The 22,067-nt window shown below is 40.6% G+C and overlaps 1 protein-coding gene across 1 annotated transcript; it reads right to left on the bottom strand.

The window, feature by feature from the left end:
* Window positions 1–261: 261 nt before the first annotated feature.
* On the bottom strand, window positions 262–21,162 carry hmgb1b (high mobility group box 1b). The gene is made up of 5 exons (XM_088345857.1): window positions 20,995–21,162; window positions 9,587–9,742; window positions 7,125–7,270; window positions 2,287–2,461; window positions 262–790 (listed from the first exon to the last, which is right to left on the bottom strand). Exons 2-5 carry the CDS (start codon window positions 9,731–9,733, stop codon window positions 647–649), a joined length of 612 nt encoding a protein of 203 aa, XP_088201983.1. The 5' UTR covers window positions 9,734–9,742; window positions 20,995–21,162; the 3' UTR covers window positions 262–646.
* Window positions 21,163–22,067: the final 905 nt, after the last annotated feature.

The following is a 22,067-nucleotide window of genomic DNA, read 5'->3' as shown; positions in this document are numbered from 1 at the left end:
GTTGCTGCCGACTGGATTTTTAAAATGTATCCGGTCTTGTGTTGTGAAATTTATACTTTTTTAAATTTTTGTAATTGCGCTACTTTTAAATTGTGTTTTTTTAATTGTTATGTGTAAATGTGGACTATATGGAACAGCTTTGAATTCCATTGATGACAATAAAGACATTCTATGTTATTCGTATAGATGTTCTAATTTGCATTTTTCAATCAAAACTCTGAATAAAGTGTACCCAGTTAAAGAACAACCAACATTAAAAAATGACTTCTTAGAAAAAACAGCAGAAAAACTTTAATTTTACGATTGGACAGACAGCTGTACTTTAAACGAGATTCCAACGCAATAAAAACGACAGAGACAGCACATGGAAAATAAACTCAGAAATAAAAACAATCACATGCAATCAAAAGTGGAAAATGGAGGGGCAACATCTATAGAGACTCAACACTTCCTGTCGGAAATGGGGAAAAACAATCACAACAGAAGCCCCTCTCTACCAGAAAGATGTTTTTCCCTCCGCAAAACTGTACAGTACATATGAAAAACATTTAAATATACAAATGTTCCTTGTGGACGTCAACATGGATTGCTGTTGGTTATATGACAAAATTCAGGTCCCTCACCCACGTTTTCTGCTACTTCTCGGCTACTCGTCATCATCATCATCCTCCTCATCTTCATCCTCATCACCCTCCTCTTCCTCTTCTTCGTCTTCGTCATCTTCCGCCGATGCTGCTGCTGCAGACGAAGTGGAGTCCACTTTTCCTTTTGTGCGATAGGCCACAATGTCCTACAAAGACAGAAATTGTTTTCATACATTTATCATAATAAACATAACCAATGTTTTGCATTTTCAGGGATTTTGTGTTGTTTGACTTTATATCTGTTCATTGTGTAAAATGCTACAATTTTTGTAGGTCTTTTTCAAGGATCCCCCACAAAACATAGGGAATTACTGATTAATAGAAAATTTGGTGCATAATGCTTTATCATTAGTGATAATATATCATTAACAAAAAATATGAGGACCAGTTTGGAAGATGAAAGAGCCAGCTCTTCTCAGTGAGCTGAGCCAAAAGAGCCGGTTTCTAAATAAAGCTTTCCACTTAAGGGTGGTGACGCTTCATACGGCAAAGCAATCAAATGACAAGCCACCAGATCAGGCATCATTTTGATGCACTCAAAAAAAAAAATTCTTTCTTGAGTGGTTTATTGAGCCAGATTGCCCAAAAACATGCCAAAAGCAACAATTTCATGCATTTTCCTGACCTTAAAAACACAATTAAAGCCAAGCATTTTCAAGGATTTCAAGGACCAGTACGAACCTTCGTAAGTTTAAAATATTGACTTTAGCAAAACGTCAAAAATAACCTTTTTTTAACCTACCGATGGTCACGTGAACGAGTTGCTTTTTTTAATGATTGAGAAGAGATTCAAAATAGTAATCTTCCAAATATTGCATGTATAGAAAACTGTTACCTGTATTACTCCGAAAATAACTGCCAAATTATTGACAGCTAAAATGGCGGACGAATGTTCAGAAGATGAAGCGTCCATTTGCCAAAGTAAATATTTTCAAGATAAACAAAAGTGATTTCTCTACAGGATGCAAATGTCCCGTACTTTACTGTTCCATCACTTTTACAAAAAATGAAATACAAAGTCATTTTAGCAATATCTACGCCAGTGAATTATGCTATGGTAGGGCATTTCACACGGGAAGACATTTTTTGTGTATTTTAAATTGCGCATCAAGATGACATGTATGTTTTTAGTGTTAGATTTCATTTAAAAAAGTGACTTATACTCCAGTGCAATTACATATGTGTCCATTCTCAATTATGCATTTTTGAGCTGGTGCAATTTATAATCCAGAAAATACGGTACTTAGGTGCATCTCTCCTGTTCTTGTTTTACTTTTCCTTCTGTGTTACCTGTGTTAGGGGGAGCTTGCCCGGCTCGTTTTAAAGGGTGAGCACCACAATCTAACGTGACACTCCTAATTTCAACACAGAAGTCACAGGCACTTTTTGTTATAAAGAGAGTTCATATTTTTTTCATTTCATTTTTCGAATGATACTTGAGAATATCATGTGTTTTGTTGCTCAGGCCACAAATGGCTGCCTTGGTTTCTCGCTCCCACTCGCTCTCTTTTTTACTGTGTAGTCCCTGAGCTTAAATGAGTTTGATACCGCTGACCTAGTTGCATTAACTCAAATTCTTCCTTTCAAAATCCTGACGTTTCCATTTGAACTTGTATGTCCAAGAAATCAAATTGCTACTTACCTTGTCGTACTTCTCCTTCAGCTTGGCGGCCTTCTTCTCATAAGGCTGCTTGTCCTCCATGGAGGAACTGTTCCACATTTCCCCCAACTTCTTGGCCGTGTCTCCGATCGACAGGCCTGGGTGCTCGCCTTTCACTTTTGGGCGGAAGTCGGCGCAGAACAGGAAGAAGGCCGAACTGTTTGCAAAAAAATATATGTACAGGGCTGATAAACGTTTTTCATGGCCAAATTCAAGCACTTTCAGGCAATTTTTTCAATTTTTACAGTATGTTCAAAGGAAGCAATCCAGCGCCGATCAAAATAAAGTTTTTTGTTGTCGACTTTGACGAATAAAATAAAGTTGCTTTCTTGCTGCTAGCACAGACTTTTTGCTATTTTGATTTACGATCTTTTTGTGTCAACGGGATGCAAAAACCTGATACGAACTCCGCCATTGTGTTTCAACAATGCTATGTCACACTTGTTTACAAACACAAAAAGGGCTCTATAGGTGTTGGGCAATTGAGTTCGATACGGAAGACCAAAAAAAGTACTGTATGTATAAAAATAAATTAGCCAAATTTGGATTCATTCAATTTAATATTGATTCCTCCTACGCAGAATGTATTCAATATTTCAATTTTAGATCCTGATGATCGATTGCTTTTGTTTTACGTATTTTAATTCATATCTTTTGCATGAGTATTCATGTCTAAATTGGTTCAAATAGAATTTAAAAAAAACTTTACTTTTTCGCATATTTTAAAATTTATTTTCATTTTAGGGCAGCACGGCGGGGCAGTGGTTAGCGCTTGTGCGGCACGGTTCATGTCATGGGAACCTGTCGTGGGTTCAAATCCAGCTCCAGACTTCCTGTGCGGAGTTTGTATGTTCTCCCCGTGCTTGCGTGGGTTTCCTCCGGGCACTCCGGTTTCCTCCCACGTTCCAAAAACATGCATTTCAGGTGAATTGGCCGGTCCAAATTGTCCCTAGGTGTGAATGAGCGAATGAGTTGTCTGTCCCTGTGTGCCCTGCAATTGGCTGGCAACCAGTTCAGGGTGTCCCCTGCCCACTGCCCGGAGATGGCTGGGATGGGCTCCAGCCCCCCCGCGACCCTAATGAGGATAAGCGGTACGGCTGATGAGATGAGATGAGATTTTCATTTTATTGTTTTGCATTTTAAGGGATTCTGTGTTGTTGTTTAGCTTCAAATCTTTACAGTGTGTAAAACGCTAAAATCGTCTTATATCTCTCGCAAATGGCGGCGTCCTGTATGGCTTCGGCTGCATCTGCTCCCGACAGTTTCTCACATTCTGGTCAAAAACCCCAATCTTCGACTCAGTTTATGAGGGCGAACAAAGACAACTCTAACTGCAGATTAATATACGATCGCAGTTTTTTGCTGGATATGCGAACATCCAGAAATCATGTGCGAATTTCTACGATCACTCTGGAGTGTTTACTTAGCCTCGGAGTGCTACGTCAACAGAACACAGCGGCCTACAAAGCAGCGAATAAAAGTGGCAAGCGGAAGCGCTGTGACTGGGGAAGGAAACGAGGTTGTCGGGCCGGGCTAACGGCTCGGCTGAAGGCCAAACCCTTCAAAACGCCTCTACCATCCATTTTCCTATCCAAAGTCCGCTCCCCCTGAGAGGGGTCAACACAAGGAAGGCTCCAGGCCCGGACAACATTCCGGGGCGGGTACTTAGGGAGTACGCCGATCAGCTGGCTTGTGTACTAACAGACATTTTCAACACCTCGCTAGACCAAGCCAAAGTACCATCATGCTTCAAAATTGCCAACATCATCCCAGTGCCAAAGAAACCCCAGATCTTATCATTCAACGATTACTGGCCCGTTGCACTGACTCCTATCATAATGAAGTGCTTTGAGAGACTGGTTAAAGAGCACATCACCTCCAGTCTCCCCACCTCATTCGACCCCTTTCAGTTTGCCTACCGGACAAACCGCTCCACCAGGGATGCCATCTCCTCTGCGCTTCACCTGAGCCTGACACACCTAGAGGAGAAGAACACCCATGTGCGGATGCTGTTCCTGGACTTCAGTTCAGCATTCAACACCATCATCCCACAACATCTGGTAGAGAAAATGAGACTCCTGGGTTTCAACACCCCCCTGCGGAACTGGCTGCTGGACTTCCTCAGTGACAGACCCCAATGGTCGGTGGTTCGCGCCCCGGCCGAGTCATTCCTAAGACTTAAAAAGTGGTCGGCGGCGCCCTCTGTTGGCTGCGGCTGCATCGGCTCGCTACAACGGGTCAGGTGCAATCGACATTTCGTTCTGTGTACATTGTTACACAGAATGACAATACAAGGAAATTATTATTATTATTATTATCAGTGCGGATAGGTCAAAACATCTCAGATGTCATCTACCTCAGCACGGGCTCCCCCCAAGGCTGTGTCCTGAGCCCCTTTCTGTTCACCTTGATGACACACGACTGCGTCCCTAGGTCCGCCACAAACCACATCGTGAAGTATGCTGACGACACAACAGTGGTGGGCCTCATCAGGGACGACAACGACCTGGCCTACAGAGAGGAGGTGGAGCAGTTGGTGGGCTGGTGCAGGGACAACAGCCTGGTCCTGAATGTTGACAAAACTAAAGAGATCATTGTCGACTTTAGGAAAAACCAGCCCAACCATGCATCAACAACAAGGCTGTGGAGGTTGTCAGCAGTATCAAGTTCCTAGGGGTGCAGATTACAAACAAACTCACCTGGTCCGTGAACACTGCATCACTGGTTAAGAGGGCACAGCAGCGCCTGTACTTCCTGCGGAGGATGAGGAGAGCCCACCTGCCCCGACCCTCCCTCATCGCATTCTACAGGGGCACCATAGAGAGTATCCTGACCAGCTGTATCTCTGTGTGGTGTGGAGGCTGCAGCGCTACCGACTGGGGTAGTGTGAGGAGGGTAACGAGGACAGCAGAGAAAATAATCGGGACTACACTTCCCTCCATTCAGGACATTGGCCAGAAGCGCTGCCTATCCCAAGCTAAGAACATTATCGGGGACCCCTCTCACCCCCATCATGGACTGTTCACTCTGCTAGCCTCTGGTAAGAGGTACTGCAGTGTGCGGTGCAGGACCACTAAGTTCCGCAATAGTCTAGTCCCCCTGGCCATTAGACTGTTAAATGGTCAATCTAACATATAGTTAACCTAAATCTAAACGGCTGCTAATCTGACTTTTTGCACTACTGGCAGTTCTTTATAGCTTGCCACTCCTTGCACATTTGTTCTCTGCACTATTTTACGTTATTGTTACAGTGTTAATGTTACTGTTTACCTGACTTGTTAACCTGTCTGCCCATTTTGCACATCTGGTTAGCTACTCCTCTTGCACTATCGGCACTATGGTAAAATACTATACGTAGCCATAATACAATACAACTTTTATTTATATCTGTACATTCAAGGAAACTGTGCGGGTCAGATTTACGACATTTCGTTCTGTATACACGTGTACTAGAATGACAATAAAGTAGATCTGAATCTGAATATGTTAGGGATCTTTTTTGTAGATGTGTGAATATTTTAATTGATATAATTATACTTCACGTGGTTTTCAGGGATCTCTAGAAAAACATGAAATTATAAATCACTAAATAATTTGGTGCATGATGTTTTATTATTTGTGATAATAGATCATTATAAAAATACAGTGGGAACCCGCTACTTCGCGGTTCGACGTTCGCGGCTTCAGAGCTTCGCGGTCTGTAATGGTAAAAAAATAAAAAAATAAAATAAAAAAATAAAAAATAAAAAAATTCACTCCTGGGCCGCTCGACGGAGCGAGTTCGGCGGACGCGGCGTCACACGGCGCGACGCGAGAAAAGGCGGCGGGCGTGATCGGGCTACCCCCGTAACTAGGGGGAGCCCGCTCGTCCGACAACCCCAGTAGCACGGCGCGACGACAGGTGGCTGTCCGCGCGCGGTGGGCATACGCAGGACCCCCGTAGCTCTCTCAGCGTATCGCGCCCGAAAGTACCCGCGCCGCAGGTTAGGGGCTCGCTCGCGGGTGCGACCGAACGGCACCCGCGGTGCGCGCAAGTAAAAGCCCTGTCCTGAATTTGTCTCTGATCGTCCCGGGCGGACGTATAATCGCCCAGCTGTACGACTCTTAGCGGTGGATCACTCAGCTCGTGCGGCGATGAAGAACGCTGTTAGCTGCGAGAGCTAATGTGATTTGCTGGCAACCAGTTCAGGGTGTCCCCTGCCCACCGCCCGGAGATGGCTGGGATGGGCTCCAGCCCCTCCGCGACCCTTATAAGGATAATCGGTGCAGATAATGAGATGAGATTTTATTTATTTATTTATTTATTTATTTAGGGTGCGCCGCTACTTAGCGGATTTTCACTTATCGCGTGGTTTTGGTCCCTATTAAGCCCGATAACCGAGATCTTACTGTAAAAAAAATCCCAAGAGCCGTTTAGAGCTGAAAGAACCTTCTTCAGCGAGCCAGGCAAAAAAAGACTGTTTTCTAAATAGAGCCGACCTCTTGGTTGCGACCAATAGGGGGAGGTGAGGCTTCATATGACAAAGCCATTATGACAAGCCACCAAAGCCGGTATCTCGGTGTCATTTTCTCACACTTTAGACAAAAAATATTCATTTATTGCATGGTCTATAAAGTCGACTGCCAAGAAACATGTCAATGGCAACAATCCCAAGCATTTTCAAACACTACACCCAAAATCCAAGCACTTTCCCGACCTTGAAAACAGCATTAATTTCAAACATTTTCAAGGTTTCAACCCCCCGTGTGAACCCTGAACATAACAATTTCAAATATCCAGGAACAAAATGTATCAGCAAATATCTTACAAGTGAACTCACGGTGGTCTTTTGGGGGCATTGGGGTCCTTGAAACGCTTCATCTTTTGTCCCTTCGGGGGTATGTAGTTCTTCATCTCAGCCTCATAGCGCACCTTGTCCTGCTTGGCCATGTCTTCAAATTTACCTTTCTCTTTAGGAGACATGGTCTGAAAAGAAATCATTAAGATTTAACTGTATACCTGCCAAGTCATTGCCAATAACAGGGTTTGTACACTTTTTTCAAGGCCTAATTCAAGCACTTCAAAACGAGGGCAATTTATGATTCAAAAACGGTTCTTGGAATGAAGTGGATTGAACCATTTCAACGCATTAGAATGCTTGAGCACCCCCCAAAACAGGCTTTCAAAGCCACATTTTTCAATTTCTCCAGTACTAATCAAAGAAAAAATCCAATGTGAATCATTTCAAAGCCCTGTTTGAGGTCACTGAATGCTGGAGTAAAAGCTCAAATATGCTATTTTCACATGTGTTTTTCACATTCAAAGATATATATGAGATTTACATATGAGATTTTTAATCCAGCGTGTGCATTTATCAAAAAACAACTTTCCCCAGCTGTTGTGTGTACAGGTGCACAAATTGCAATTTTAAGAAACACAAAATTTTATGCAATTCGCGGAAGAAACTGGCTTTTTCAAGAGCACCCAAAAAGCCTGTGGCTGCTAACCGTTAAAATAACTGACTGGACCCAAGGAAATCCTTAGGAATGTCCGTGTTTGGGGTGCCCATTTCATATCCGGTAAAATATTGTGGCGATCTGGTTTAGATTTAGTTGAATGCCAAATGGCCAAAAATGCAATGGCCAGAGACCAGGTTTGGCATAATTTCAAGCAGACTTTTTTTAAAGCATTGTCCATCAAGTCAGACTGTGAGGAACATGTCAATAATTTCAAGCATTCACAATAATTTCACTTAAAATTCAAGCGAAAAACGCGACAATACAATTCAAGCATTTTTAAAGATTAAAGCACCTGTACCAACCCTGCAATAAAACATATATCAAATATAACATGCCTTTTTTAGGTTTTTCATTTTAATAAGTTATGTTGAATCTGCGTGAAATTGTAAAACCCCAACCAATATGACATGGTATCTGAATTAGGGGTCTCCTGGTATTATTTTGAATATAAGGTGGATATCAGCCCAAAAACTAACATTTTATCGGATTCCATTCAAAATCTCAGATATATTTGCTCCAATGTCGGTGTTCATAAACAAAAACAAGAGTTCCCCTGAAAATAAAATTGGCATTTAATAATTGTAAAGGAATTAAAAAATAACAGCAGTGGAGAGCCTTATCTTGCAATCAAGTGGGTAACATGCCCGAATTGCGAAAGAGTCTAACATCTGTCGCCAGAGAAAGAAATAGTGGGAAAAAGGCTTAAGATGCCTTTATGACAGCAATCTACGGAATTTGCTTAAATGATTAGCTGTGGAAGTTGAGTAACACGGAAGGACAGATCAGGGACAATTAACTATAGCAGCTAGAGGCAAGCTATAACACTCAGTCAAATGCTAAACAAGAGTGGCTAGAGAATGAAACAGCGTACCATCACATCCAGGGCTCAGCTGTGTGCATTAATTGGTTTAAAATTTTGGAAAAAGTAAATAGACTCATGATGGGGATTTGATAGATTATATTAAAGCAGTGATTTTCAAATAGTGTGGTGTGTTGCCCCTGGAAGGAGGTGGGGGCAAAAGGCTCTGCGAAGGGGGGCGTGGGTGGTTTGACTTTGGGAATCTTTCTGAAAAAAGTGCAATTACACCATCATTACATTAGGGTGCAGTGGCGTTCTCAGTGGTAGAGTGTTTTATTTAGATTTAGCTTGCATGCAGCGCATTAAGTACAGAGTACAAGCATTGGGTATTAGGGGGTATTAGGGGTAGACACAAAGTGTAGCAGACCCTCAAGCGACTCATTGAAAAAAATGTTCAACATGAATGTGGAAATAGGCGAAAAGAGGCACGGTAAAGAGAAACACAATAGTCTCCTCCCAAAAGCTAAGACGAAAAAGTTTGACGAAGTGTAGATAGCACATCATTGCAACCACGGAGGGAGATCAGTGTGCTTGCTGTGTTAAAAACGTTGGCAGTGGCCAGCATGAAGCCAAACAAATTAACAGGGTTCTTAGAGCATGTTAAATTCGAGACTTTAACTCTTTTTAAGGGCTTTTGAAATCAAAATAAAGACCAAGTCAGCCAAAAAAAACAATTGAAACCATCCATCCATTATCTGCACCGCTTATCCTCAGTAGGGTCACATTGGTGCTGGAGGCCATCCCTGCTATCTTTTGGGCAGTGGGCAGGAGATACTCTGAACCGGTTGCCAGACAGTAGCAAGGCATATAGAGAGAGTACTCACTCTCTCATTCACACTTAGGGACAATTTCTTCCGAAGGGGGGTGACAGAAAATAATTGAGAAAAAAAAGCCACTTTCCTTCCCAAGTTGCACATTTCTTACCTTCCATCGCTCTGAGCATTTCTTTGAAAACTCTGCAAAGTTGACACTGGCCTCGGGATGCTTCCTCTTGTGCTCTTCTCGGCATGTTTGCACAAAGTAGGCATAGGAAGACATTTTGCCGCGGGGCTTCTTTGGATCCTTTCCCATTTTGCTGGGCTGGGCACAGACAAAATTAAAACACAGAGACCTCCTACTACTTAGCACTTCAGTTATTGCCGGTTCAATTCTTTGTGGATTTTGAATTGAATTTATTTGACTTTACTGTCGTTGATACCAACGTATCGTGCATTGTGTTCTGCAGACAGCAGGGACTGAGGGCGTTCTGTTTAGTCACTGTGTCTGAGACAGAACTAAACTAGTGTGACTGTGTGTGTGCATGACAGTGATGGGCTGATGTAAGCTGTCACTTAAAGACATAATACCCCAACCACACTGATAAGACCCTTGAGTTTTGTTTTCAGCAAAAAGAGGCCGAAAGCCCTAGATTTGAGACGGACAGACGGAGGAGACCATTTGATGCCTTTGTAAACAGCGACCACTAGCTTTTAGATGCTTGTTACATTTTTATTTGTTTTGTTTTTGTAAAATTAGAAAATATTAGTTAAAATGATAAAAAAGCCCCCCCGAAGCTCCTGGGTTTTAAGCAATTTACTTGTACAAAACCATGCTTAAATTAATCATTTAAGTAACATCTTTAGAAGATTTAAATAACAAAATAATTTGCCCACATACCTGATTTTTTGTAAATACTGCAAGGTCAGTTCAAATGCGGTTCAGTTCATACACATAAGAAATAAAATATTCTTCAAATTGTAATGTTTGGTTCACTTCACAAGGATGAGAACAGAGAAATTTATTTCTGCAGAAAATGTTTCCAGTTATTTTAAAATTCACTTATAAACTTGAACATCTTCACACTTGAACACTCCACTTAACAAGAACAAGAACAGAGAATTTTATTACAGCTGAAAAAGTTAAGTTTCAAATTCACTTCAGACTTGAACATTTTGCCCGTATTGCCCTAACATGTGACTTCCGTGCAAATTTCTGGGCTGCCTGCATCTTCTTCTTTGCCTCTGCCTTGGATGCCTCCTGTTTTGCTCTGATTTCAAGTTTCTGCCTCTTGGCCTCCATTTCCACTTCTCTCATCTGCAGCTCTTCCCTATACCTTTTGCTGGTAGTCCTGATCTTGAAGTAGAGCCTACCATCAACAGGGTCCATAATAAGGTCTTTTCTTCTGAATTGTTGGATGGCAGACTTCTTCCTTCCATTCGTGACGAGGTCTTAGCGGCTAACAAGCTAGTACGTTTAGCGAGACGTAATATATTCGAAGGCCAACATTGGCTAGCAGCATTAAGGGCAAAGAACTGAAATCTAATTTGATTAGAGAGAGATGGACACATTCGAGCTCAATCAAATTTCAGTATACTGAATTCCGTGTCACGCCGACATTGTATGAGGAAATGTTGCCCTGACTCAAGTGATTTGAAAATAAAAGTACGCTTTAAGAATCAATAAGTGAAGTATACATACTATCTTAAACTTAAAATAAGTAAACTATGGAAACAGTGAAAGTAAAAAACTCGGGATTCCGACTATAGTCGGAAAAATCACATCCCTGTATTTGACAGTACAGTAATTTGTAAAAGAAAAAAATAAAATAAATAAAAATGTTTGAACAGTACTTTCATTTGTTAAACAAATGTTTGAGCCTGTAAAAAGGGTTTGCTTATTGATGACACTAAATATTTGCATGAGAATTGTAAAAACAATAAAATTTTGTAATTATTAGTTTTGCCAATCGTGGATTCTTTTTGCAACATAACCTCTATGTTAAATGTGGGATTAATGTATATTTCACTGTATTACCTCATGACCAGATAATAAGTATACAAAAGTGAAGAGTAATTTGCTGCCACCTACCAATACGGATGAATGTTACAGATACTAGGCTGATTACTGGAAAAAAATCAAATATACCAAGCAAATGCGTGCTCTTTTGCAACAATATTATTGGGAAATTTCCTGCGGAAGATTGGACAAGGTCTCACGGTACACTAGTTGAAAAACAATGCGCCACAGGGCAAAGGAAATATGCAAATGAGAGCCAGACAGGGCTAATCTTTGTATATTGCTTACTAAGGTAAGAAAAAAGAAGGAGGCCGACTGATGTCACTTTTGTACATTTTACACCTAAAAATTCAGCATTAAATTCATAATTAGAAACCCATCAAGTGTCTCCCCCCAAATACATGAAAGCTATTTAACTATCATAATCTTGCTTCATTTGCATAAGATACGCCCACGTTTCTCGCTTTGTGTCAGATAGATAGATAGATAGATAGATAGATAGATAGATACTTTGTTCATCCCCGAAGGGAAATTCACACTTCCAGCGCCAAGAAACGATTCAATTTGAATCATGTACATTTAAGTTAATAATTAGCACACCAAACTAGACTACAGCTAATGAAATGAAGGCCACAGGCAGGGATGTGATTTGACCAAAGTGAAATTATCTGAAAATTAGGCGGGGGTCTGGGGGCCGCGGGCACCCAGCTAGGTCCAGGGCAGTGCCCTGGTGGGGGGACAAGTGGGGCGAAGCCCCCCGGAGCTCATGGGTTTTCCGTGTTTTTAAGTACTTTCAATGCACTCAGATGACAAAGAAATAGACAAAAAAACAGCATAAATTTTCAATGTATTTTGAACTATCCCATATAAAATTACAGTTTAAGTCAACTCAAAATCAGTCACATTAAAAAACATTGGACTGCCTTTGCTTTTAAAAACTATCACTGAGAATATCATCATATCTAACTCATGTGATTACTAAGTTAACACATAAATCATGTTGAAGAGTTTCATGAAGAAATAATTGTATCATGGCCAAATGAAAAGTAACTCATATTAGAACATACCACAAATGTCTTTGTTATAGCAGAAGATGTTATCTATAAATGAAAGTACTGTAGTGGGTTGTACATAATTCACCCACGGAACCATTGTTTAGTTAGCGAGTTCCTAGGGGGACTCTTAATTCGGCCGGTTCTAGCGACTCTCGTGTTTGTTTTGTTATTGCCAGTTTAAATGTCATTAAAGCAGATTTCGTTGGCACCTTTGTTTGACACTCCGCCTACGACTCCCGTCTCTGCTCGCTACATTGGATCACGTCGGGGTCACCAACATTTGAATTCCTTCTCTAACCAGTCCGATCGAAACTTGTTTTTTACGATCTTAGCAATTTTTTTTTTTTTAACTTTTTATTTCTCACACCAATTTTGACAGAGGTTTGATTCCTCCATCATACATCAACACATAATATATACACTTGACACACTCATAAATAACAGAAGAAACAACAAAGAAGAAAAAAATACTATTAATAGAAAGGAAGAATAAACGTTCATACAATACATCCATACAAAAAGAAATATATATATATATATATATATATATATATATATAAATACATATATATAAAATAATAAATCAAAATATACACCCAAAAAAAAAAAAAAAAAAAAAAAAAAAAACAACGCACATAATAAATAGGGGGAGGTGTTTAGACATCAAGTAAAATTTGTGTGATAGGCTTCCATCTTTTCTCAAATTGGTCAAGTTTCAGTTGAAGTCTTGCAGTGATTTTTTCCATAATGTACATTTGCTTTAATTTGTCTCTCCATTGTTTTATGTCAGGAGGTTGTGGTTTCAGCCAGGACACTGTGATCATTTTCTTTGCTACCAGAAGCATTACCCTTAGTATATATTTCTGTTGACCAGATAGTAATTCTTCTGGCAAAATTCCTATTACGTAAGCCTTTGGGTCCAACCGCAACTCCCAGCCCGTGATTAATTTTATTTCTCTCTGGATACTTCTCCAAAAATTTAATATTACAGGGCAATTCCAGAAAATATGCGTAAAGTCACCGACCCCCCCACAGTTACGCCAGCATAGATTTGAGGTATTTTTATATTTTGAAGTGATAGAGGGTGTATAGAAGAATCGCATTTTTACTTTCCATTCAAACTCCCTCCATGTCGGGCTGTTGGTTATTTTGTGTCCCTCTTTCAATGTTTTTTCCCATTCGTTGTCTTTTATCGCTACATTAGTTTCTTGTTCCCATTTTTCCTTAACTGCCATGTCCTCATTACTGAGATCCATTCTCAGGGCTTTATATAGTTTTGATATAACCCCCTTTATTGATTGTCCTTTTGTATACGATATTAATAATTCCTCTACCTTAGTTGGCTCCTTACATATTTTCCCCCATTCCTCGTGTTTCTGGAGGTAATGCCTTAGTTGCAAATATTTGTAAAAATCATTTCTGGGTAGGTCAAACTCTTGTTGGAGTTGTTCGAATGATTTCATTGCCTGTGCTTCCAATACTTGGGTAATCAACATCAGTCCTTTTTGGGCCCATTTTTGAAACCCTACCTCCATACCCCCAGGTTTAAAGTCTGGATTTTTCGCTATTTTGGTAGCCCTATTCACAGATCTTGATATTTTTAATTTTTTTTGTATTGTTGACCAAGTTTTAATAGTTCCCTTAATCCATTCATTCTGGATTTTTAATTTCTTCCACCTCGTGACTGATATGTATGGTAACGATTCCACCAGCATATTTGGACAAGATCGTTGCTCCATGTCCACCCATATCGCATCTTTGTCTGTAGTAATCCACAAGATGAGTGCTTTAATTTGAGCTGCCCAATAGTAATATTTAATATTGGGTAGGTCTAGGCCCCCCTTTTCTTTAGGAGCTAACAGGGTTTTGTATTTTATTCTAGGTTTCTTGTTTTGCCAAAGGAATTTTGCCATTAACTTATTTAACATTTTAAATGTGGATGCCGGGATCAGAATTGGAAGGGATTGAAACAGAAATAATAGTCTTGGTAATATGTTCATTCTGATTGTTTCTATCCTGCCGATAAGACTTAAGGGCAAAATTTCCCATTTTTCCAAATCTTTCCTTATTTCTTTTATCAACATTCCATAATTTGCATAAAACAGCTGTGTGGAATGTGGTGTAATGGTCACCCCCAAATATTTAAACCCTTTATTTGTCCATTTAAAATCAAACCTTTCAATCACATCTGTTGGACATTTTCCTGATATCATCATTGCTATTGATTTGCTCTCATTATTTGAATACCCAGCTACTTCTCCATATATTTTAAGGCTCTCCAACAGTGGTGGTATTGATAACGAAGGTTCCTTCAGCATTACCAACAGGTCGTCTGCAAACAATGATATTTTATGTTCTGTTCCTCCTTCATCCAATATCCCCCTTATTTGCTCATTTTGTCTAATTGATTCTGCGAGTGGTTCTATGCTTATTGCAAACAAGAGTGGGTTTAAGCAATCCCCTTGCCGGACTCCTCTTTTGATTTCAAAGAAATCTGAACAGTGACCATTTACTCTAAGACGAGATTTCGGATTTTTATAGATAATTTTCACCCATTCAACAAATATTGGAGGGAAGCCAAAAGCTATAAGTGATTGATGTAAGAAGCTCCATTTCACCCTATCGAAAGCTTTTTGTGCATCCAAGCTCAGTAACATCGAGGGTTGGGTCTTAGATTTTGTGCTCGTAATTATGTTTAGTATCCTCCTAATATTGTTTGCACCCTGCCTTCCCGGAATAAACCCTGTTTGATCATTTCTAATTAATTTCGCTATAAATTTCTGCATTCTTTTTGCCAGTATGCTTGTAAGAATTTTTAGATCATTACAAAGTAAACTAACTGGTCTATAGCTTTCACACAATATTGGGTCTTTTCCTTCTTTGTGCAGGACTGTTATGATGGCTTCCGACCATGATTTGGGGGGATCTCCTTTTGTTAGAGCATAGTTAAATACTTTCTGCAGTACTGGTGTTAATTCTTCCTTAAAGCTTTTGTAGAACACCCCCGGGAATCCATCCGTTCCTGGTGATTTATTTATTTTTAAGTTATTTATTGTATCTTGTATTTCCTGTTTTGTAATGGGGCGAATAATTTCTAATGTATCCCCCCCTGTTAGTGTTGGTAAATGTAGTTTTCCTAAAAAGTTTTGTGCCGTGTAGTTATCTAAGTCATTTTCTGAGTCCTTGTATAATTCTTTATAATAATCTGCAAATGCTTCTGCTATACCTTTGGGTTTTACTAAACATTGTTTAGAGATGGGATGTTTTATTTGTGATATAATTCTATCTGTTTGGGCCTTTTTAAGTTGGAAGGCTAGCAGTCGACTGGCTCTATTGCCCATTTCATAGTATCTCTGGTTCACAAAGCGCAAAGCCCCTTCTGCTTTATTTGTCAAAAGTTCATCTAATTTGCTTCTGGTTGTTTTTAATACCTGTAATCTGGATTCATTTGGTGTTTTTTTATGTTCTTCTTCTAGTTCCTTAATCTTATCCTCCAATTCCTTCTGATTCTTTAAGCGTATTCGTTTCAGCCGGGACGATATTTCTATTAATTTCCCCCTTATTACAGCTTTCCCTCCTTCCCATAATATTGTTGGAGAAACCTCATTGTTGTCATTGATTTGGAAATATTCTTTTATACACCGTTTTATTTCCTGTACTACGTTTTTATCTGAGAGGAGAGATACATTCATCCTCCAATACCTAAAATGGGGTTCATTGTCTAAACTTAATTTCAAAGTAATTGGAGAATGGTCACTTATAGTAATATTCTCTATACCACACTCTACTACTGTATGCATATGTTGTCTTGAAATGTAAAAGTAATCAATTATCGAGTAGCTGCCATGCGGGTTTGAATAGAAAGTATAGTCTTTAGTTTGGGGATTCTTCTCTCTCCATGGATCTATCAATCCCAATTCTTTAGTTATGTTATTTAACATCCTCGACGTTTTTGTATTTGTTCCATGTACTGAAGGATACTTGTCCACTTTGCAATTCTGTACAGTGTTAAAGTCACCTCCTATAAGTAACATTCCCTTCACACAGTTGGTTATTACTTTAGCTAATACTTGAAAAAAAGTCCCCTTTTCCTCAACTGGTGCATAAACATTCATTATTGATATTTCCCAACCGGCCATTGACCCTATAACCATTATATATCGCCCCAGATTGTCCTTCACTTCTTTTTCGACTTTAAACGCCACCCCTTTTCCAAGTAAAATTGCTACTCCCCTCCTTTTACCATAGGATGCGTAGAACACCTGGTTCACCCATTCTCTTTTTAGCTTCTTATGTTCAATCTCGGTCAAATGTGTCTCTTGTAATAAGGCTATTGAGCTCTGCAATGTCTTGAGTTGATTCAATATCTTTTTTCTCTTGATGGGGTGGTTTAGCCCATGTACATTATATGAAACAATATTTAGATTGCTCATGCTTTGTATTGAGTCTCACTGATTTTTGAAGCATACAGAAACACTACATTAATTACTAACACCTCCATTGACAAAACAAACCAAATTACTAACAAACATATTGACAAGCACACATAATTTCCCACCAAAAAGAAAAAAAACACACCCAAAAAACAAAAACCCATGTCTTCCAAGAGTCCAATTGGAGAGTTGTGGCTACCCTCCTGGAAATATGCACTCAGTGCATGAACAACTTTTGTACCGTCGTCCATAGTTATAACTAACTAAATATTTTAAAGTAGCTCTATGCCAATATATATACATACATTGTTTTAATTTAAAGATAACAATTTTACTTGGTATTTTACTTACTTCTAACTTATTGAATTTATAATAGAAAGGGCATATATGGTCCTTACTCTTTCTCCCCAAATCCGAATATGGCTTCGTTTTGCTCCATAGGAGCTTGTAAGTCACCTTCTATGATGGGGGTGTTCCCTTGTCTTCCTCTCGATTCCGGTCACTGTGGTCCAAATGTTCTTTGACAACATCTTTTGCAGTGTCTCCGTGTTGTCCTCTTCCACTTCGATCCCCATTTCTTTTAGCAATGTTGCTGCCTCCATCAGTGTAGAGAATGTTCTTATTCCTGAGTCCAAAAACATCTTTAGCTGGGCGGGATATGGTGATTGTGCCTTTACGTTCTTTTCCTTTAACTTTTTGATAACGTCCCTTACTTGTTTCCTCTTTTTTTGGATTTCTGTGGTGTAATCTTGGTTGAAGTAAACGGTCTTGCCTTCGTACGTTGTCTTCTGCTTCCATGCTTCTTTCATTACGGATTCTTTCACTATGTAGTCGGTGAAACGTACGATAATTGCCCGTGGCAGTGCTTTACCTTGAAACTTGTTCCCCAGTGAGCGGTGTGCCCTCTCAATGCGCACATCCATATGTTCGGTTGTCGGAATGTTCGATTTAATAAAGTTTGTTATGAAGCCGATTGTGTCTTTTCTCTCGGCACCCTCGGGAATCCCATGTATCCTAATGTTGTTCCGTCGTGATCTCGACTCCAAGTCCTCACACTTTGTTGCTAGTTTGGTGGTTTGTTGGAGCAAAGAGACTGTTAATTGCTCTAGTTTTGACGTTCGCTCTTCCGTGTTAGCATGTAGCTCCTCCATGCTTTCCACCCTCCGCTCCAGCAACACAGTGCGCTCCAGAAGTTCTTCGATGCTCTTTTCCAGTCTTGTCATCGCAGTCTTGCTTTCCCTTGCTGCTTCTGTGTGTTCTTGCCGTAATTTACGGATTTCGTGGAGGATGGCCGAGTCACGTCCCTCGTCGACCGATGCCATTCCTTCTGCTCCCTCGATCTTTTTCTCCTTAGCGCCCTTTTCCTCGACAAGTTTCCCCTTCTTGACCATGTTTTGTTGAATAATTTGTCTTTAATATGAGTCACAATTTATACCTTTTCTGTCTTTCTCCAAGTAAGTATTACATTACTCTTTAGTGATTTTTGTCAGAGCTACTTTCCTTGCTGCCGTCTACCTCATTGCGCCACCCCTTAGCAATTTTTTTTAACTCGCGGTGCATCTTTGCGTTCGATCTCGGACATTTTTCTTTAAACACTCGGCAAAAACGTGTGAGAAATGAACAATGGCATACTCCTACGCCTTTATAACAAGCGCGTTTATTGGTCAACACGGAGACTTCAACCAATCGCAAGTACTTTTCATCTCAGTTACGGAAACACTAAAATGGAACGCTGTCGAGACGAAATCGTTTTTTTACCAATTAAAAAATTGGAAATTTTAAAATTTTATTTTTGGAGATAAAAAAAGCGGAATTCCGCAAATTAGCGGAAAAATCACATCCCTGCACAGGGGATTTTTTTTCCCTCGTCGCCCAATGTGTAAAAACAGTCAATGGCTCATAGAAAACGGTGGTGACAATGGGAGATATTTTTTGAATGATAATGTAGTCGTATCTAGCGGACATAGGGGCAAATTGTGGGCTTTTAAGTCCGCCGTCATTAAACCCACACTGAAACGACCCAACCTTGATCCAGAGAACTTATGTAATTATAGACCTGTGTCAAACCTACTGTTTCTTTCTAAAATACTTGAAAAAGTAGTGGCACAGCAGCTGAATGATTTCATGTCATAGAACAATCTCTTTGAATCAATGTAATCAGGATTCAGGGCTAACCACTCTACTGAGACAGCTCTGATTAAGGTAACCAATGATCTCCTACGGGCAATGGACTCGGGCGCATCATCACTTTTGCTGCTGCTGGACCTTAGTGCTGCATTTGACACAGTGGACCATAATATCTTGCTAGAACGGTTGGAAAAATGGATTGGTCTCTCAGGAAACGTCCTATTATGGTTCAGATCCTACCTCTCAGATAGGACACACTGCGTTAAATATGGCGAATTGACAACTGAGCCATTTAGTCTTACTTGTGGTGTTCCGCAGGGTTCAGTGCTTGGCCCCCTATTCTTCAGCATTTATATGCTTCCACTAGGTGATATTATTCGCAAGTATAATATCAGTTTCCATTGCTACGCAGATGACACTCAACTCTATCTCCCGATGGAGGAATCTGCCACACTAAACTGTGGAAATTTGGAGGCCTGCCCCACTGAGATAAAAGAGTGGATGTCACTCAATTTCCTGCGTCTTAACTCTGAAAAGACTGAAATGTTAGTTATTGGTCCATCTAAGTCTCGTGACTTATTCTCTAAAACCGCTGTGAACATAGACAATTGCCACACCACACAGAGCGACTCACTTAAAAATGTAGCTGTCTTTTTCGACCCCGATCTGTCCTTTCAAACACATGTGAAGAAAATTACTAGAACCGCTTTCTTCCATCTCCGTAACATTGCTAAAATTCGTCCTATACTTTCTCAGTCGGATGCGGGAATCATAATTCACGCGTTTGTTACCTCCCGTCTCGACTACTGTAATGCACTACTTTCCGGTCTTCCGATGACCAGACTCGAGAGTCTTCAGCTGGTACAAAATGCTGCAAGCGAGGCTTTTAACAAGGACAAAAAAGTACGATCACATCACCCCAATTTTGGCTAACCTGCATTGGCTCCCGGTTAGCCTAAGATGCGATTTTAAGGTTCTCCTACTACTATACAAAATCATACATGGACTTTCCCCCTCATATCTTTCAGATCTGATCTCCCCCTATGTCCCGGCCCGAAGCCTTCGTTCCGAGAGCGCCGGTCTCCTGGTAATCCCAAGAGCCAAGAAGTGTTCCGCTGGTTCGAGAGCGTTCTCCATCCGTGCACCGGTGTTGTGGAATGCTCTCCCCCCTGAGATCCGATCTGCAACCTCGGTGGAAATGTTTAAATCTAGGCTTAAAACTCACTTCTACTCTATAGCATACGAATAACCTAAACTTCTTATATGTAATAACTTGTGAAGCCCTTAGAGACTAATTGTGATTAAGGGCTATACAAATAAAAATGACTTGACTGGACTAATACGAAGCAAGGCTAAACTTCGTTAGTAGGCTAAATGTAGCTCTGCCCATCCGCTTTGTGTCCCCTAGCCTGTTAGCACACCGAGCTAAAAGTTCCGAATGGCTGACGGCTAATTGCAGGCCGCGGGGCGTTTTTTCACTCGTAGCCCCCCGCTGGAAAACGTTTAATGGTCGAACAAGACTGGTGGTGATAATGGTTAATAATTCTATGCGATGACGTTATCGTATCTTTTGGATTAAGCGGTAATTATTGGGTAGGATGATGAGAGTGTTGGCTATGGTAAACTAGTCCATTGCTAAGCTAACGTAGCCGGCTAGCTGCCTGGGCAAGCGCGGACGTTCGGCTGACCCAAGCAAGCCGTGAGCAGCACGTTGACATTGGGAGGAGTCAGATATCAACCCACGCCGCGTGATCAGCTCGGAAACCGAACCCATGCGATCCCACCCCACAGACTAGCGTGGGTCGCCACTGCAAGGAGCATTCCTCGTCATTCAAGTAAGTTGAATTTTGCAACTCTTTTGCACATAAACACAAACTACACGTGATCCGGTCAACGCAAACTCTATCTGCAACCAGAACCAATCCAGGGCTCGCTTGCTTACCTTGAGTGAGTCCTAAAGATGTGCGTGTGTGTTGGCTCAGACAATGGAACAAAATGTGAGGAGGAGGATGATGATGATGATGATGATGATGGCGTGTTTATCGTTACTTGTCGTGCAGCCTGTGGACATTGGTTGCAGCCAAACCCGCTGCGAGTGTTTAATTGGGCCGGCGGACACCTCTACCTGTGAGACGGTTGGCTGCTTGGTGGCGGACGGGCCCCGTGGCGCTAATATTGAAGCGTGCGTGGGGAAAGAAATCATTATGCATACTAGCTATGCAGTTCTAAAACGTATCATGTTATTATTATGTTATTGTTATTTTGTTATTGTGTTATTACTAGGTTGTGAGAATTAGTTTTGTCCATAGGTGGGCAGAGTAGCCCACAAATTTACTTAAGTAAAAGTACTGTTACTTCAGAATAATATTACTCAAGTAGAAGTTAAAGTAGTCACCCAAATACTTACTGGAGTAAAAGTAAAAAAGTACTTGGTGAAAAACTTTTCTCAAGTACTGAGTAACTGTAGCAACGCCGCGATCATATATTTTTTAAACAACTAATCAGATCATCAAATTATCAAAGTCCACCCATCCATCCATCCATCCATCCATCCATTATCTGCACCGTTTATCCTCAGTAGGGTCACGGGGGTGCTGGAGCCCATCCCAGCTATCTTCGGGTAGTGGGTAGGGTACACACTGAACTGGGCACACAGAGACAGACAACTCACTTGCTCATTTACATCTAGGGACAATTTGAACCGGCCTGACATGCATGTTTTTGGAATGGGGGAGGAAACCGGAGCACCCGGAGGAAACCCACGCAACCACGGGGAGAACATGCAAACTCCACACAGGAGGTTCGATCTCATGACCTCAGAACTGTGCCGCACATGCGCTAACCACTGCGCCGCCGTGCTACCCAAAGTCCATCCAATAAACCAAAAATAATTGATTTAAAAGTTGAATAAAATAATCAACCTAAATTCAAGTGCTTTGATAAACATAAAAATAAAAATAGTATGGTGTAATCGTAGTCCTTTAAGACACTTTGTTATTAAGGGCTATACAAATA

The sequence above is a fragment of the Urocampus carinirostris genome, chromosome 10 (genome assembly GCF_059441175.1).
Source record: "Urocampus carinirostris isolate Australia breed hairy pipefish chromosome 10, RoL_Ucar_1.0, whole genome shotgun sequence".
Lineage (NCBI taxonomy): Eukaryota > Metazoa > Chordata > Actinopteri > Syngnathiformes > Syngnathidae > Urocampus > Urocampus carinirostris.
This window is presented reverse-complemented; position numbering and strand designations above follow the sequence as displayed.

Bases quoted from the DNA above. Each gene is read 5' to 3' on its own strand.
- hmgb1b (XM_088345857.1), bottom strand. From the start codon at position 9,733: ATGGGAAAGGATCCAAAGAAGCCCCGCGGCAAAATGTCTTCCTATGCC. The intron at 7,271-9,586 runs GTAAGAAATGTG...ATTTCTTTTCAG, and splicing joins AATGCTCAGAGCGATGGAAG to ACCATGTCTCCTAAAGAGAA. The intron at 2,462-7,124 runs GTGAGTTCACTT...TTTTGCAAACAG, and splicing joins AATGCCCCCAAAAGACCACC to TTCGGCCTTCTTCCTGTTCT.